Source organism: Anastrepha obliqua, chromosome 2 (genome assembly GCF_027943255.1).
Source record: "Anastrepha obliqua isolate idAnaObli1 chromosome 2, idAnaObli1_1.0, whole genome shotgun sequence".
Classification (NCBI taxonomy): Eukaryota; Metazoa; Arthropoda; class Insecta; order Diptera; family Tephritidae; genus Anastrepha; species Anastrepha obliqua.
Genome location: NC_072893.1, coordinates 131,613,906 through 131,632,501, shown reverse-complemented (window position 1 = coordinate 131,632,501; position 18,596 = coordinate 131,613,906). Strand labels below are relative to the sequence as shown.

Below are 18,596 nucleotides of genomic sequence, written 5' to 3'. Positions count from 1 at the left end.
TCATATATATATATATAAATATATATATATGTGTGTATGTATATTTAAAAGAGCTGAAAAGTGAAGAAAAAGTATTTGAAAGCCAAACAAAGGATAACAAGAAATAAAATGCATACACAAAATACAAAGAAAATACAGACCTACACCCACAATTACATATCTGTATGTATGTGAAGTAAAAAATATGAAGTTGGGAAACGCTTGTAATTAGCGACAAATTAATAAGAAACAAGCTGCAGTTGCTGCTAAATAGGCATAAACTCAATGTAAATATGAGAAAAAGTTCTTTTAATTGAAAAAATACAAAAGAAAATTAGAAAAAAATTAGACTTTCACCATGAAACCACGGCCAGGTTAACTTACACAAATTTGCTGATCCACAGACGCGCACATATCACACAGAGCTGCTACAGATGTTGGCAAAATATTATAAGGATATTAAGCTCTAAATTCTACTCCTTATAATGAACTGTTCCTAAAATTTGATCACTAATCTTTTGCTTCCCAACATCCCTCGATAAAGGTAGCTAAGTGTTGATCTGCCCAAGTCTGGCCTGTGACACAAAAGATGCTCCAAGGTACACTCAGCATCACTTTTGTGGCACGCTGTGCATCTTTCCCTTTCTCTAAATATACCAAAAAACTGTAATGTGCTGCAGATTTCCTTTTTCTTCCTCGAATGTGCAACTACGATAGTCTCAGAGTATATGTGCCTATTAGACCGTGACCAGTAGGAGTTCTTGTGAAAAAGGGTCCCATTAATTCGTAAGCCCAAGAGTGTGGATGAGCGTTTTTTTCTATAGGAAGTCCAAGTAAGCCCAGCGGTTGCATAGAACCAGAGGTTGTTCCAGCTACTAACTTAACTAATATACTCTAATCACTCCTTATGTGTAGTTTGATTTGATCATGTGAAGACTGAAGCTAGTTTTACCTTTCCTTGCCAATTTATCAGCTCTGCAGTTTTCATCAGCTTCTCCATGTGCGAGTAATCATATCAGTTTAAAGCTATAAGCAAATGCAGACCCATCTATGTACCTTAAAAAACTCATTTAGCAACAGCATTTAGTAAGCGGCTAATGTTGTCTATGCCTTAGTCTAATACTTTCAGATTTGTCTTTTTTTCAGACAGAGAACTAAATTAATAGTGGCAATTTTGGCGATGGACTTTGATGCTTTAAAGGCACATACTATAAATATCAGCTTGAAAAATCCAGTAGTAGCCTGAGGGCTCTTGTGGCTTTGAGTTCCCCGCAAAATGCAGCTCAATTTAAGTCTCCCAATTTCTTTCATATGTTCATATGTACTCACTAACTTTGTTTGTCCTAAAGTTATACTTCGAGAAAGAAAAATCAAAACTATACAATAAAAGAAAAACGTTCCATGAAAAGCATCCAACTTTCATGAATTAATCATTAATTAATTTGTTTAGCAAAAATTCTTCTAAAAAAACTTCGATTCTATTTTAAATACATAAACAGTTATTAACTTCTGCAGAGCGCCAAAAATTTCCCATCAAGTCCCCACACAGCTTTAGTTTGCTCAGGGCCACTTGCTCGCTCTTTCTCTCTCTCTCTCCCTTTGTCTCTCTATCAAAAAACTGCCCAACAGCACACGCTTTATTTGATATCCTGTGCGTTTGAGTGATTTTTATTTGCCTGCAATAAAATGTCCATCAATCATACGGCACACACTTGCATGGGTATGTGTGTGTGTATGTATATTTGTGCGACGTAAATGAGTAAGCGCTTACAAGCTCTAAACAATCAAAATGCGGTCGCCAAAATAAACAAAACAAAAAATTGTATTTCGCTCGGCTGATGACTGGCTGAACGCGCATTTTTTCGTATTAAATTTTTATTTTGAGGCCTCCTCCACATTTTTAGTTTACTTTAACCTTCAACGATTTTTCGATTTTTATTTGGACAGTTCCACCATTAATATATCAAAAACTATAATATTGGTTACACAAACTGGAGTGTGATTGGGCCAAGATATTTTGAATCAAGTTGAGGTACTCTACGTCTGTGTGTGTTTGTATGAATCTATATTTATTTCGTTTAGATAAGCTGGATGGTGTTTTCAATGAAACTGATTTTCAAGTGGCTCTTCGATGAAACTAAAATTTAACAAAATAAAAGCAACCGACTTTTATGCACTTAGCTGGTTTCTGTGGTTTGCAGTGCAATTCATTGGTATCAGTTCTTTGCAGCAGTTTGCATGAACATTTTATACATAAAACACAGCTGGCTCATTTATTCAACTTTCAGTTTTAGCACGTACAATTTATGAGGAAACAAGACAAAAATATTTTCAGAAAAAAAAAATGTTACTATTTATATATCTTTTTTCAGTACAAATAAAAACAAAAAACTCTAGTGTTTTGAAATATTGAATATATATTGAACGAACTTTTTTGAAGAAACGATAACAAAAATAAATGAGTTTTATTTTCAAATTAAAAAAATTGCAGTGAACAAATATTAACCTTGTCAGATGATGAATTTTCGTACTCAATTAAGGTCACATAAAAAAATTACACCCATACTCTATGGAGGGTTGTACCAATTTGCCACCATCTATGTGAATAAATTTACTGCAACTGAAATTATTAAATTTTAAAGTTTATTCCAAGAAAAAATTTCCTTTCAAAAGCAATCCATAAGTGGGCACAGAAATCAAATATAAAATAATATACGAGAAAAAAATTAGCTCACGAAATTAAAAATGCTCCTTGCTCGAGCAAAATCAGCCAGCTGTAGAAATAAATTCAAAGTGAAGTGAAGTAAGAAAGTAAAGAAGGCGAAATACTCCGCTGGGCATATAAATTAGGTTACCACGTTTCGAAATTGGCTTTTCTGCTTATTAAAGTGAACATTAAAAATTAGCTTTAGATGTTAAAGTGTGCGACAAATGTGCCACACTCGAGCGCTGGACAACGAGGCGTATGATTGATGTTGATTTCGAATTGGAGCGTGAGTGGCAAAGCTGCTGCCGCTATAGCAGCAGAAAATAGTGGCAGTAACGAGGTATACGCAGGGCAATAGCGAAAAGAAGGGAGCAGTAAGGAAAAATAAATTTAAGGAAAATTACTTTTTGCGAGCTTTAAGCGTTAAATTGGGACATAGCAAGACCTTAATTCAAATTGGGTAAAACTGAAATAAATTCTATAAAGTATAAGTAAGAAAAAGAAATAAATTAAATATAAAGTAGTAAAAGTAATAAAAAAATAAGGAACAAAAAATTAAATACATAAATAAAACTTGCTATTGCTTCCAGGTCCTGCTACCTTTCTGTTACTTCTTATTCTTAATTTGCGCGATAACCGCTTACGCGATTTTGGCCGTGTTTAACAAAGCGCGCCAGTCGTTTCTTTCTCGTGCTAACCGGCGCCAGTTGGACACACCAAGTGAAGCCAAGTCCTTCTCCACCTGATCTTTCCAACGCAGAGGAGGCCTTCCTCTTCCTCTGCTACCACCAGCTGGTACCGCATCGAATACTTTCAAAGCCGGAGCGTTTGCATCCATTCGGACGACATGACCCAGCCAACGTAGCCGCTGGATCTTTATTCGTTGCGCTATGTCTATGTCGTCGTAAAGCTCATATAGCTCATCGTTCCATCGTCTGCGATATTCGCCATTGCCAACGTGCAAAGGTCCAAAAATTTTACGCAGAATATTTCTCTCGAACACTCCAAGCGTCGGTTCATCGGATGTTGTCATCGTCCACGCTTCTGCGCCATACGTTAGGACGGGCATGATGAGAGTCTTGTAGTGTTAGTTTTGTTCGTCGAGAGAGGACTTTACTGCTCAATTGCCTACTTAGTCCAAAGTAGCACTTGTTGACAAGAGAGATTCTACGTTGGATTTCAAGGCTGACATTGTTATCGAAGTAAACGAAGTCTTTTACAACCTCGAAATTATAACTGTCTACAGGGCCGTAGAGAGCATAACCGGGCCCCGGGGGAAAATTGAAAATGCGGGCCCTTTCCAATTATGTCTAATTCATATAATTCGAATTACTCTCGAGTCCGGGCCCCTCTGAGAACTCCGGGCCCGGGGGAAAAAGTACGCGATCCCCCCCTCTCGTCGGGCCTGACTGTCTACAGTGACGTGGGTGCCAATACGCGAGTGCGCCGACTGTTTGTTTGAAGACAGGAGGTAATTCGTTTTGTCCTCGTTCACCACCAAACCCATTCGCTTTGCTTCTTTATCCAGTTTGGAGAAGACAGAACTAACAGCGCGGTTGTTAAGGCCGATGATATCGATATCATCGGCATACGCCAACAATTGTACGCTCTTATAAAATATTGTGCCTGAGCGATTAAGTTCTGCTGCTCGTACGATGCTCTCCAACATCAGGTTAAAGAAGTCCTACGACAGCGAGTCACCCTGTCTGAAACCTCGTTTGGTATCAAACGGATCGGAGAAGTCCTTCCCAATTCTGACGGCGCTGCTGGTGTTGGGACGTCATCTTGCAAAGCCGTATTAGTTTTGTGGGGATAGCAAATTCAGACATCGCGGCATACAGATAACTCCTTTCCGTACTGTCGAATGCAGCTTTGAAATCACACAGTACGCTCGCTAGAACCTTATGGGCGATATTTAGAAGACTAATCCCGCGGTAATTGGCACAGATTGCAGGATCACCCTTCTTATGGATTGGTCGGAGCGCACTTACATTCCAATCGGCAGGCATGCTTTCGTCCGACCATATTTTGCATAGACCTTACCAGCTCCTCGCCGCTATGTTTGAATAGCTCAGCCGGCAGTCCGTCTTCGCCCGCGTCTTTGTTGTTCTTTAGCCGTGATATTGCTATTCTCACCTCGTCATGGTCGGGTAGCGGAACAACAATTCCGTCGTCAACGATTGGTCACTGTCACTGTTTATAAGGTTCGAGAAGAGTTCGCTCCATAATTTAAGATTGCTCGGTACGTCAGTCACCAGTTCGCCGTCTTTGTTCTTACAGGAAGACGCCCCGGTCTTAAAACCTTCTGTAAGCCGCCGAACTTTCTGGTACAATTTTCGGGCGTTGTTCCTGTTGGCCAGCATCTCAAGCTCTTCGCACTCAAGTATTTCGGCCTCTCGTTTCTTTTTTCGAATAATACGTCTCTCTTCCTTTTTTAGCTCTCTGTAGTGATCCCACGTGGCTCGCGTTACGCCCGATCGCAGCGTGCCTCTATAGACGGCATCCTTTCTTTCAGCGGCAGCATGACTGTTTTTTCGGGCTCGCCGGTATCCGATTTCTTCTTCGGCGGCGGTACGTAGGGGCTTTGCAGTTCTTTTCATTGGGGGGGATTTTTAAGTGGGGGTTCCAAACCCAGCGCACAACCAGCTATCCTGGAATGCTTCGCCTTCTCACGTTAGCTCACTCTCGAACGGGTGTTCGGAAGCTACCCAGAGGATACGTGGGCTAATCCCGGACGTTGTGAGCTGCTTGAACTATATGTAGAAGAATCATCCTGGCCACTCCCAAGTGAATGGCGATCAGTAACTTTCCCCACTTGCGTGGACTTCTACACATGGAACCATCCACCTTTCTATTACTAATAGATGAATAATAGGGCACAAAAAATCCTATGATGGATGCGCAAACCGCCATTTTATTCTCTTCTAGTGCTATATTTTTGAATTACTTCGCTAAATTTAAAATTTGTGTTTGAAAATTTTTCCTCACTAATCACTTCTTTCAATTTTCTTTTCCGTCTCAGGCCGCCTCACCGCGTTGGGAACCACAAATCGCGGTGCTCTGTGAAGCCGGCCAAGTATTTCAGCCGCAATATCTTTCCGAAGAGGGACGCTGGGTAACGGATTTAAACAAGAAGACATCGGGCGCCACGTGCCTGCGCGACAAAATGGATTTACTGGACTACTGCAAAAAGGTAAGTGGAAAGCAAGAAAATCGTGAAACAGAAAATTGTTTACGCGCGTGAGAGAAGTTTTAAGCTACTTCTGTTAAAATATGGATTTAAGTGGAGAATCGCGGTGGAGATTTTTCAAGTATAAAACAAGAAGAAGAAAAATAAAAGGAAGCAGAAAAAGGTGTATTATCTACCAAACTCCATTGCTGTAGCAAAAGTATAAAAATCTGTAGTAAAAGTGCATTCGACAGGCACTGTGCGGTAATGAGAAACCTACGAATTGGGTCAAATGCCAAAAGCATGCAAAAAAAAGCAACACAACTAGAATTATAATCTTCCATGAACTTTTCGTGATATTTTCCATTTTCATACATGCATATTTGCTATTTGCATTTTATTTGTCAGCGCACTACCTTCTTCTCATAGTCAAGAAAGCAAATCCATGCTAATACCCATCTTTAATCCACTTATCGATTGCCAAGAAGCCTTAACCTTGACTATTTGGCTGCATGATTGGCTTTCTAGAGATTTTGAAAAAATTATAGCGAACGCCCTGTGCACTCACACATACACTTTACACATATATGTACATAAGTATGATACCTCTTTTAGTATAATAACTAAAAGTAGCTAAAATGAATGTAAGAGCTAATATGATCGACGCCGGCAAATTTTACAAACAAATTCCGTCCGAACTGTCCTTTCTGTGCAATTTTTCATGCAACTGCAATTGGTGGTGCAGGGAGACCAAAGACGTGATGTTTTAGGGTGGCAGAAGGAATACGAGTCTCAGTAGGAGTTTTTGCAAGGAACTACTTTGCTTGCGCATAGCTACACTTCTATTGAAATCGGAACTGTAACTAGTACATGAGCTTGTTGCATTGAGGGAAGTCCGATTTAACTCGACTACTTGCATTAGTTTCACCTACAGATATGTTTCAATAGTTTTGAATCAGTATAACAATATATGAATGTCTATGTCGGTAACAGACTTTTTTGTGCGAGATTCTAATTCATTACGCGTACACTTCATGCAGTATTTTTATTCTATAAAGAAAGCCTAAGGTAGTTAAACTAGTTATCAACTAGTTCCTAAAAAACTAGCTCACATTGTAGGAACATGTATTAGCTATAAACAAGAAATTTATCTCATAAGACTTTTTTCGTATTTTCCCTTGCAGGAAGAGAGACTATGGGCTCTAATACTTTCACTCCCTTACATTAATAGCACTGGCTTCGGGCATCACTTATGCTAGCCTGATAGGCGGGCAAAGAGAAGTTTTCTTAAAGGCATTTAGCATTGCTGTGTGTGACTCCCGTCCCCCTACCCCGTCCATTTACTGTGATTTCCACCCCTTTTACGTACATACATGCACGCATGTTTTTATGTATGCACTGAGGGCGTGCTGCGCATACTATTAAGTAGCTGTGGACGCGCGCCCATTACAAAGTTCCAGCGTTCACTTAGTTTGGTTTTAGTTTGCGCCGAAAATGTATACATTCTTGCACATTTTTCACATCTACAGCAATTGAGTATTTGTGCAATTCTCTTACACAGAACTCTCTTTTTTTAAGTAACTTCCACGGCATGGCATTGTTGGTCACAGTTGGCACTCATATCCCCCTCACTTGTTTCAAATTTAACATTTTTTCATGCACTGCAGTCATCGTAAAATTATTTTTTCATGATCTTCTTCGTAGCTTCCTCGTTGTCTTGTTCTCATATCCTGTTCCCATTACGCATTTGTCAGCCACTTCTCTGTCTTCCTCAACTTCCATTTCTAATTGTGTATTTGTACGCTGACCCATCGTGGCGTATGCGTGACATTTCACTGCAATTTAATTTATTTCATTAAATCAACGAAACGTTGTTGTTTTTTTTACTGTTATTTTTAGCAATGCTATAACGGGGGCATTTATTTAATTCTTACATGCTAGAAGGATTAAAACTGTTGGCAAAATAGCATAGTTGTTGGCCATAAGCAAAATGCTTGCAAAACAAAAAATATTCAGCAACATTGGAATGGAAAGCGAAGAGTTTGTGGAAGAGAAGAGTTTGAATTAAAATGCACGTATAGTTTATAAACCTCGGTGTATACTTATACGTGTATATATATCGAGCTTTTTGTTGAAAGGCGTCATAGCAGGGCACTCACTCAGCGGCGCATAGCGACCTGCACAAATTATTAATCAACTTTTCTTTTAGTAATCCTTAAATCAGACACAGGCCGCCAGTAATATCTTGTAGCTTGACTCGATTTCTTTCGCCGTTGGACCAAGCGTGCAGCGCCGTTCTACCCAGACTTATCGCAGAAGCGGGCAACAAAGCCACCTCACTTTGTAATATCGCTCTTGTTGTGCCTTTTAATGATTTTTAGTGACTTTTATGACCAGCAGCTGCAGAAGCAATACTTTCTAAAAATCTGTGCGGTAGCACTATAAACTTTTAAAGCAGTCAGGCAATGCTGTAGCTCACCAATCTCGCCTTTTGTGCATGGCTTGTCTTTCTTCACATTTTTCGCGTTTAGAACTCAGTGTAGATTCTTATTGCTCTTTTAGAATTGGAAAAAATCCCTTTTAAATAAATATTTTTTAATTTATTGCTGTCAGTCGTGTTCTTTATGCTTTCTTTCACTTTCAGCTCAACTACCTTGACTGCTGCCATGTCACTTTGAGAACTAAAAGTGCTTTTTAAACTTGTATAATTCCTTGCCATCTGTAACTTTGTAATTCTTAATGTTGTCTTGTTTTCCATACTGCCTGCACTGCGCTTTCCCTAGCCTTCCCTTTCTAGCGATATTTAAAAACTTATTGGCTTGTTCGCCCTTGTTCTGTCTGCTCACTGCCATGCTTTTCGCTGCAGTCTTCATCCAGCAAGACAGCTTCATCCAGCAAGACAGCTCACGTTCACTTTGAAGAAAATGTCTTCAATATCTCACCCATGAACGCATCTTTCAGTACCCTTCAATCTCCTTCATCCAACTACAGGGTGGCTGATGAATTTTGCTACATTAAGAAACTCAAATAACTTTGTTTTAGTGTATGGAATTCATTTATTTTTTTTTTTTCAAGTTGAAGGTCATTTAATTTTATTAAATGTAGCTTAACTAGTTTTAAAAATAATTGAATTTAAATGCCCCCCATGCTCATTGACACAAGTGCGGCATCTTAGTAAAAAGTTGTTCATTGCTGCTTTGAGAGTTGCGACAGGAATAGCCGCAATTGTTGCCCGAATGGATTGTTTTAGTTCATCCAAATTTGTTGGCTTTGTTTTATAAACTTCTTGTTTACATAAACCCCACAAGAAAAAGTCAGGTGCAGTAAGGTCAGGCGACCTGGGGGCCAACGAAATTCGGAGTTTCTCGAAATCAGTTTATTGGGAAATTTTCGTCGCAACTCTGTCATAACAGTCTGGGCTATGCGAGACGTTGCCCCATCTTGTTGAAACCACACAGAGTTGAAAGGAATTCTCTTTCGGCGTAGTTTTGGATAGAAAAATTCTTTCAGCATTTTCAAATAACGGTCTCCAGTAACCGTAACGGTGTGACCATTTTCTTCAAAAAAATAAGGCCCGACAATACAGCGTGAAGAAACCGCACACCACACTGTCACGCGAAGAGGATGCAATTATCTGTGGGTTAGAAGTACTCCATATTCGACAATTTTGTTTGTTCACATTGCCGTTTAAATCGAAATGGGCCTCATCAGACATGAAAAGGCAGTTTAACATGTTTTGGTCTTCTTCCACCATTTGCAGGATCTTCTGGCAAAATTCCAAGCGAGTCGGCAAGTCTGCTGCATTCAGTTTGTTAACCATTTGAATTTTGTAGGGAAATAAGTCTAATCTTTGTGCATTATTGTTTGCAAAGACTGTCAGCTGACACCAAGTTGAGCAGATAAGCTTCTTGTTGAAACCCTTGGATTGCTTTGTATAGCTGCAGCTACAGCAGCGATCGTTTCCTCATTATGGTCCATCTGCTCGGGGGATCGCCGCCAAACATCCGCCTGTACTCTCTCTGTACCAAAACTACGGACTCCAGTGCGTGATAGCGGCGGACTATCCAAATTCTTGTTTGCGTGTCCCAGTTATCCATTTTAATAAATTTTAAAGATCAATTTGCAAATTAAAACAAAAATGGAACAGATAACTTAAAAAGAAAAAAAGTTATTCAATTTTTTTTTGGTAGCGGCTTTCATCAGCCACCCTGTATTTCGCTTCCTCATTCACTCATTCACTCATACACATTTTCCTACTCACATATCTGCTGCCTGCTTTTCTGTGTCCATCTGCCCACCTCTTCCCTCATTTACCTGCCGGTCTGTTTTATGGCCTGTCAACCTTCATTGTTGACATTGTTTATTACCGCAAAGTCCGCGCGCACCAATTAGCAAAACAAAAACTAAAAAACTCATCACAGCACAACACAACACATAATAGAACAGTGCGGTGCAGGCAAAATTACCTCAGTAGCACCCCAGTAGCCTTCGTTACCTTTGTAGCCTCATCAACTGAGACAATAAACAACACAAAAGCCTCATCTACCCATAATTTGATGCGCTTCACTACGCATACAAACGCACAGAAGCGCTTGCAGTGGAGCGCATTAAATTAAACATGCACGCACACATGTATATATGTATACCCTTACATACATAGGCACGTATAAGTAGGTACCTTTTGGTAGCTCCTGTCGTGCGCTCTGCGTCTCATAGTTTGCATAAATTTAATTAAGCGGCAATGTTGCTCATTCGCCTCACTGCACGGTGTAATTTCGTCTTTTATGTGATGGAATGTGGCAAGGCCAATATGTGCGTAGAGGAGTGTGTGAAAAAGTGTATTGAAAATGCAAGGCAGATGCGGGGAAGTCGGGAACCGCGCGCATATATTAACGGTAAATTGCTTGTTTATTGGAATTCGATATAAATAAGCCTTCTTCTCTGAGCTCGTCAGTCGGTGCATGCCTCGCAATGTGACAAATGGTCATTATTTTTGTTTTTTTGAGCAGAAATACCCAAAAGTGTCCACTTTCTAGCAAAATAATTATCCGTGACATAAAAATCGGTTAGCGAGTTAATAAAAAGTCATGGTTGGGAGTCGCAATTAATCTGCATATGTACGAGTACGCACCTCGATCGCTCCACTACAAAAAAACAACACCCAAGAAGCAAAAGTCATAATAAAATTCCTTTGGGAATTCCTTTGGCGATCCTGTAGCACCTTCAGTCAGGCTGTCTAACGTGATTCTAAAAAAATACTCTGAAATGAAGTCAACCACTGGAACGAGTATAATTATTATCTTGTACTGATGAGTATTCAGTCTGACGTTTTACGAGACGAATTACATAGTGGACAAATCGTGGCTCGTGACCGAATTAAAATATATAATTGGCGCGTACTTTTATATTAGGTGTTTGGCCGAGCTCCTCATCTTATTTGTGGCGTGCGTTTCGATGTTGTACCCCAAGTTGGGTATTAAGCCGACTCCGAACGGCAGATTCTTTTTTTTAGGAGTTTTTCATAGCAGAAATACACTCGAAAGATTGCCATTGTCTGCTGAGGGACGACCGCTATTAGAAAAAACGTTTTCTATAATTTTGGTCTCCCATCCACCGAGTTTCGAACCTATGCACATCCAAATGGTAGTCACGCACCAACCCTTTCGGCTCCGGCGGCCGAATTAGATGTGGAAATAACAAAGACATAATTCTTTAGAGCACCTTAACCCACTAGCGACCTGTCAAAATCTATTTTTTTATAATTTTTCGAAATAAAAAATACGATTGACATGTTCCACTTGTGAGAGTATTAATCGGTTAAATTGTTTGCCAAAAATATTTCTAAGGAAAATTTACTGTATTTTTCTGAACTAAATATTTCCAGCAGATAGCATTACTACGCTTTGGAATAGAACAATTTATTTTATTTTTGTTGTACATTTTTACACTCCTTAGAGTCTTACAAATGACCTCCCAAAATATTTTTGAAAAAGGTTGATGGCAAGTAATCTTCGATTTTTAAATCTTTTAAATAAATAAATACATGGAGTATCATTAATAAAGTTGAGCTAATCATAAAAAATCTTTGAAGAGCGTTTAGGTAAAGTAATCTCACCTCTAGAATGGCTGTTGCGCTAAATATACTGCGTTTTATTATTACAGAGTAGTTTCGACTTGCATAAAAAAACTACTGTGGGTGTCTCATTTGCAATATATATATGTTCTAAGAAGGACAAGCAAACTTCTTTATGGAAGGAAAAATGTTACAAACTCATACGTTCCAGCCAATCTGCGAGCTCGCGTGTAGCCACTGTCCCACCCACGGTCATATTCTATTTTTGTTGTTGATAATAAATATGTTTTCATATATTTCTAATGTAAACAAAAATAAAAAAATACATAATTCAAAACAAAATCAATGAACTAAGGTTATGTAAATATCTAGACATACAACTACATCATAAACTAAGAAAAACAACACAAATATGTGCCTTAAGCCTTATCAGCGGCGCTGTTGCTCACGTCTCACACAAACACCTTCCCTTCGCCCACTCGCTTTTCCGTTCTCCTGCACTCTCCCTCTCTCTTTCTCTCTCTCCTTATCTCTGGTTCCAACTCAAAGTAATCTCAATGTTTGCTTCCAATTCCGAGCACGCCTACTCTTCACCACTCAGTTGAAGTTGATCGCTTTTATCTCATATTTTTTCCATCGTCTCCTGCCCGCTCTACACCACTTCATTCACTTTTGCGATCTCTCTCCATTTCTTTCCGCCCACTCAACGTCGCAGCTTGTTCTGCTGCTCGCTAGCGAATGCATCGCGCTCAATGTAGTAAGGCGTCCCATCAGGTTTCTTGCATTTGTAACGCAACTTGCAACATTCCGGGAATGGTTTGTCCGCATGGATGCGCTCCCCATTATTGCAGCTCTCGATGCGCAATTTCCCACAACTGTAACGAGCAAAAGAGAATAAGAGAGCAGTGAAATATAATATTCTATGATGCACCATTCGAAAACTAAGTAAAAGTATGTAATAGCAAATATATGTATGTATGTTCGTAGAAATGTGACAAAGCATAATTGAAAGTTACTGGAATAAAAGCAATAAATAATTGAGTTGTCTGCTTCCTCTTTATTTAATTGATTCAATTAATTAATTTAATTAAGTGGTAAAGACACTTCTCTTCCAAGGCACTGGTAACTTACACTTCATACAGAACACATACACAGCTACATACATATTCTAATGCTCTCCTGCCAACGCACGGATAGTGGATGAGTGGCGAGCTTGTTGAGCTGAAATTTACTTTGACAAATTGCTTTTGGAAAAATTTATGAAATTTCTATAAATTAATTGAAAAATACTCCTGGCAGTCGTTGAGTAGGAAATAAATAATATTTGATTTTTTTAAGTGCAAGGTGGCGCAATATTAATCATACAATTTGGAAATGAAGGAAATTTAAATCAATGTTTGGAAAAAAAAGTTAATTAATAAAAACAAATACAAAAAAATGTATCTCAACAGGTGAGGAAAATACATTTTTCTGGTATTGATAAATTTAATTTAACTTGAATCATTTTTTTGATTTATTGATACATACTTGCAAAAACCTCATAAATAATAAAAAAATAAATTTATATGTATATATATTTTATATTTTTGATAAAAATTAAGCCTGAACCGTGAAAAAATATCAATTTTTATTTCTGAGCATTAACAAACTTTCAATTTTTTATTATTAAACTTAATGATTGAGTCGTTTCTTTAAATATAAAAAAAAAATAGTTATTTTCCAAATATCAAACACACTATGTATGTAATAGTAACCGCGATTCAAATTCCTAAGTTACTAAAACCATTTTGAATTTAATTTAAAAATTTGGTCAAAATATATATATAAGTAAATATATTTTTTATTTTATTCCACTTGGGAACATAGGGCTCCAAAAAACATGTATATCTCATTCTATTAATTACTGCTCTCTTTGCGACATCCCACAATCGGTTAACTGCTTCTAAATCACGCAGGTTAGAATGCCTCCAGGTATTTCGTGGACGTCCAGGTCGTCTGTGTCCTTGACATATCCATACAGCTATATGCACCTCAGATTTTTATACAACTATATTACTTAAAAATATTGGATATTTTCTTAAAATTCTATACTCAGTTCAAAAAATGGAACATCATAACACCGAAAATTACACTATCCGCCTTAGCCACCACATTTTTCCTTTTTAGTATTAGTACCTGCATATACCTAAGGGCTTTAGGATAACGAAAACGGCAAGAATTTGGAAGTAATCTGATTTGAAATGACTTCAAAAAAATTTAGTACACGCAATATCTGCTTTCACAAAAAATTTAAGTTTTTTATTTACATATTTCATAATTCCCTTTTTAATACCATATTCTGTTATTTGCGTACACAAATTCAGCGCTTTCACATGAATGTATGTATGAATAAACTACGCACTTTTCATAAAAATAATTTCAATTTCGTTCACGCTCGCTTACCCCTCAAGGTGTATGGAACCATTCTCATGGCAAGTGAGACGCTGGCAGGGAGCAATGCCCACATTTACTCCCAGCTTCAGTTCATCGCCGCGATAGACACATTTGCCAGGATTATCTAACACAAAAAAGGGCAATGAAAGGTTTTGCATGAAATTTAACAATACAAAATATTTTTTATTTCAACTTTTTTTTTTCATTTTTTAATTTTTGTTTTTCTATATTTTTTGACATTTTCACAAATATTTTGCTTTGCACTTTGCACACACCTGGATCAGGCGCTATTAGACCGGAATATGCCTCAGTGATGGTGCCGTGTAAAAGCAACAACACTAGAGCGCCGGTAAATAGCAGAGCAATTTGTAGAAACGCGCTTTGCCGTGAACAAAACATGACGAAACTCAATTAAGAACTGAGCTGAGCCACCAAGTGCGGGAGTGATTTGAGCCTTAAGGGTCGTTTGAAACTGAGTGAAGTGATGACAAGCAGCCAGCGCACCTAGAGATCTCTTTTAGTATTCTCCGTGCCACTGAGTGGTTATCTAGAATGTCAGACTTGCGACACTCAACTCATTTCGAATTGTGTATTTTCTCTCAGCTTTAAATTGAGTTTGTTCACTTTGGCTTTAATTTCCTTTCCAAGCACCATTTGGCGCTGATCAGTGGTGTTCACTCAAAAGTGCTGGACTTACATTTACAAACGGTTGTTGTTGTTGTTTTTCTGTTTTGTACATGCATTGAGTTTCATTTCCAATTTTGATTTTGTCGTCTCTCTGTTTTGTATTTATATTGGTTTGTATATATTTATTATTCCACTTTTGCTTGGCAATCGAATCGAGCGCTCATTCTACACACAAACGCCCGCACACACACAGCGCGGGTCAGAGGTTATCGTTCCGATTAACTGACGGCGCAATTTCATTTGTAAATATGGAATTTCAATTTTTTTACACTATTTTTCGTGTATCTATTTTCGATTTTTTTCTAGAAAATTTTGCAATCAGTTTTCGTTGATATTTGTTGTTATTTTCCTGAATCATTTTATTCTGTTTTTGCTACTTTTTCTATTTTATGTGCATATATGAGCGTACATACATATGTACGTATGTACGTAGGTGTAAGTTTAATAAAATTGTTGTATAGTACTTTTATTTTTCTGACCATTGATGTTCTGATGGTCTGTCGGTCGCATGCTGATCATTTCTATGAATGAAAATTCATTGTGTACATGAAAGCCTTTTTGAAGTGCATACACCCATATGTATGTATGTATGGATATTAAGGTGCATCACCACCCATACAAACAAACAAAAACAAACAAGGCGGTACCCATCGAAATTACAAAATTTATTATATATTAACACTTCCGCCTAAATAGAAGAATATTAGACTTTCGTGAATTGGACCAATTTGAAGGCATTTCCAAAGTCTCATAATTTGAATTCCGTGCCTAATATTTTAAAGAATTATATGTAGACCTTTATTCACCACCTGAGGTGACGTTTTGAAAGAAATATTTTTAAAAACTAATTTAATTTATACAAAACTCGATTGATCAGGTATCTTTAGATCGATCCAGCTTCCGTAAATCTAAATATTTTTCATTATATTTTGGCGGAAGCCTTAAATATAGTAAATTTTTTAAATCCTGTAGAAAACCAGCAAGTATTTTTCGTGAGGCACCCTAATGTGTATACATACATATGTATGTACAAATGTACACACATCCACTTGCGTAAATGGTTTTTGTATATTTATCTGTAAGCTTCAATGTCCATCCTCATTCTCGTCATAATCCAATCGAGCCACGCTTGCATACAAATTGCCTTCACATTTAACCCTTACTTACGAAGAAATACAAAAAAATCATGGTTTTATTTTTACATATGTTGCAAATTTAATGTCACAACAAACTTCTTGTATTCATAAGTAAGATATGTGTAAGGTAAGATAATAGCTTTCATAGAAACAGGGACAATGTGTGATCCAAGAGATATTATGTACCGATATAAAGTCCGCCAGCCATCGGATCAACCAACGATACTTAGACTCGCTTATAAAGTCTTATTTTTCTGCAGAGTAGTCGGCATAACAGACGCATGCAGTGCAGATTTGAATGGATGTGTAAACGCGTGGTCTGGCATACCTCAGGTGATGCATGGCAGTCACTGTTATTTTTCATTTTTATGAATGATTTAATGATTTTTCTTAAAACGGAATATTTAATGTTCGCGGATGTGAAGTTGTTTTTGAGAATCCGTAACGTGACTGACTGCGGTAATCCCAAAATAAAACTAGAAAATTTTCTTACGTAGTGCACAGTGAATAACTTACATCTAAATGCTCCAAAATTTTGTGGTGGGTCAAGATACTGAAAAAAAAATACTAAAGTAAAGGACTTGGGTGTGATTTTCGAATCGAAACTAATTTTTGTGGAGCATGTGGACCATATTGCACTTTCAATTGGCTTTGGGTTTATTCGTAAGAAATGGTTGGATATATTGTTGTTGTTGTTGTATGGAACCCTTGCTCATTAGAATCAAATAGGAAGAGTGCAAGATTTTGTACTAAGTTTGCATTATCCCAACTGCATTGGCCAAATAGTTTTAGCCATTATTTGGATAGGCGTAAACTGTCAGCCTTTCAGAGCTCATCTGATAGAAGAAGTTACTTATATGTACATGCAGACATTCTTTCATAAATCGATTTCCAAACCCTTTTCGCATATTCAAAATCACTTACTAAAACCTTCACAAATACGAAATTAGTTTTCTCCCGCAATGTGCGGTTAATGGGTTATAAATATGTCTAAATCATAAGCACAGATTAGCGATAACTACACATAAATATTTAGATTTTCCTTATTCATTGTGATTGTTGTTATTGTTATTAATTTGTAGACCTGCTGTGCATAAATTTAGCACAACTGCGACTTTCAGCTCATAGAACTCGTACATGGTTAATAGACGCAGCACTCGCTACAAATACACACACGAACACATACTCACTGTTGTTCGACCACTGCTGCGCATACATATAATATATGCATATATGTATATGTGTGTAGTTATATCTGTAGGTGTGCTTATGTTATTATGGCAATGTAAATATGGAACGATTCAGCGATAATTGAATGAGTGTATAAAAATAATCTCGGAAGCATAATCTTGATTTATTGAGGCACTGCAAGTCAGTTGCATAAATGATTAATTAATTGTGTGCTAAAGGAGTACGAATATGGAATTTCAAGTGAAGTGAACTGAAATGAAAAATTAATGCTATTAATCGCATTTCAAATGGGGGAATTTAGTTTATCAATGCATTACAAAAGGCATGCAGATTCACTCTTAAATGTACTTCCATGCAATTGAATCCAAATATCAGATTGCTTTTTTCTTTTCTTCTGTTTTTTTAGCTTATTAAAAAGATAACCGAAAAGGTTTATTTCATTTTTGTACAAAAATTCTTTGAACCAAATATCTACTTAAAAAAAACCCTTTCTTCGAATAAAACAAAAAAAAATGTATAAAAGCAGTAAGTGGTACAGAAGTGATTTCTCGTAGCAAAAGGCTGGCGCAATTGCATTTTACAAGCGTCTATTCAATTCAATTGTAGTCCTTTAAAAGAATTTTTCTCAATCGATCGAAACGAATTATTGCCCTTATATACCCGACCAATGCTTTATAGCCTATTTTTACTGGTCTCTAACGGTTCTTTTTACTTAACTAAAGTTTAAAAATACATTTAGTTGTTCAAAATCCCACGTAATTGTTGTTGGAGAAAAATTCTGATCATTTTAGTACACTTACGAGAGGCGGCTGATAAGTTCGTATTATTTAAGGGACAGAGACCTGTAAACGGCCATATTTTCTCTCATTTTCATTAAAATTATGTAAAATGAAGAAGTCAATATATTTTTTTCGAAATAGGCATACAGTTTATTTATACATTAAAATAATATAAATTGTTTTATTTTAATCATTTAAAATGGCGGATGTACACTCTATTCTTCCAGGAAGGACGCAGCGGGGCTTCTTAATCGGTGGGCATTGTAGCATCGGCGGCAGTGACCTGAATACAAAAATCCACAAATTTTTTTGTTTATTAATGTCATAATTTCTATATGAATTAAATAAAAATGGAAAAAAAAGTTTCGCGGAATAAAATGCTTCAGAACAAAAAAAAAAATTAATTTTAGGGCGAATTTTCCTACTATTTTTGCTTCGAAAA

The 18,596-nt window shown here is 37.3% G+C and overlaps 2 protein-coding genes across 2 annotated transcripts in view; one reads left to right on the top strand and one right to left on the bottom strand.

Annotated features, from left to right (window-relative positions):
- The first annotated feature begins 2,951 nt into the window (after positions 1-2,951).
- LOC129238434 (amyloid-beta-like protein) overlaps positions 2,952-18,596 on the top strand; it is a 63,992-nt gene continuing 48,347 nt past the window's right edge. The window contains exons 1-2 of the mRNA XM_054873458.1: positions 2,952-3,026; positions 5,709-5,879. Of these exons, the coding sequence (XP_054729433.1) occupies positions 2,952-3,026; positions 5,709-5,879 (246 nt within the window). The remainder of the gene's footprint in view (positions 3,027-5,708; positions 5,880-18,596) is intronic.
- LOC129239513 (uncharacterized) lies at positions 11,753-14,811 on the bottom strand. The gene is made up of 3 exons (XM_054875037.1): positions 14,637-14,811; positions 14,371-14,485; positions 11,753-12,803 (listed from the first exon to the last, which is right to left on the bottom strand). The coding sequence occupies exons 1-3, from the start codon at positions 14,758-14,760 to the stop codon at positions 12,632-12,634; spliced, it is 411 nt and encodes a 136-aa protein (XP_054731012.1). The 5' UTR covers positions 14,761-14,811; the 3' UTR covers positions 11,753-12,631.

Bases quoted from the DNA above. Each gene is read 5' to 3' on its own strand.
- LOC129239513 (XM_054875037.1), bottom strand. From the start codon at position 14,760: ATGTTTTGTTCACGGCAAAGCGCGTTTCTACAAATTGCTCTGCTATTT. The intron at 14,486-14,636 runs GTGTGTGCAAAG...TTTTTGTGTTAG, and splicing joins TCTAATAGCGCCTGATCCAG to ATAATCCTGGCAAATGTGTC. The intron at 12,804-14,370 runs GTAAGCGAGCGT...TGCTCGTTACAG, and splicing joins GGTTCCATACACCTTGAGGG to TTGTGGGAAATTGCGCATCG.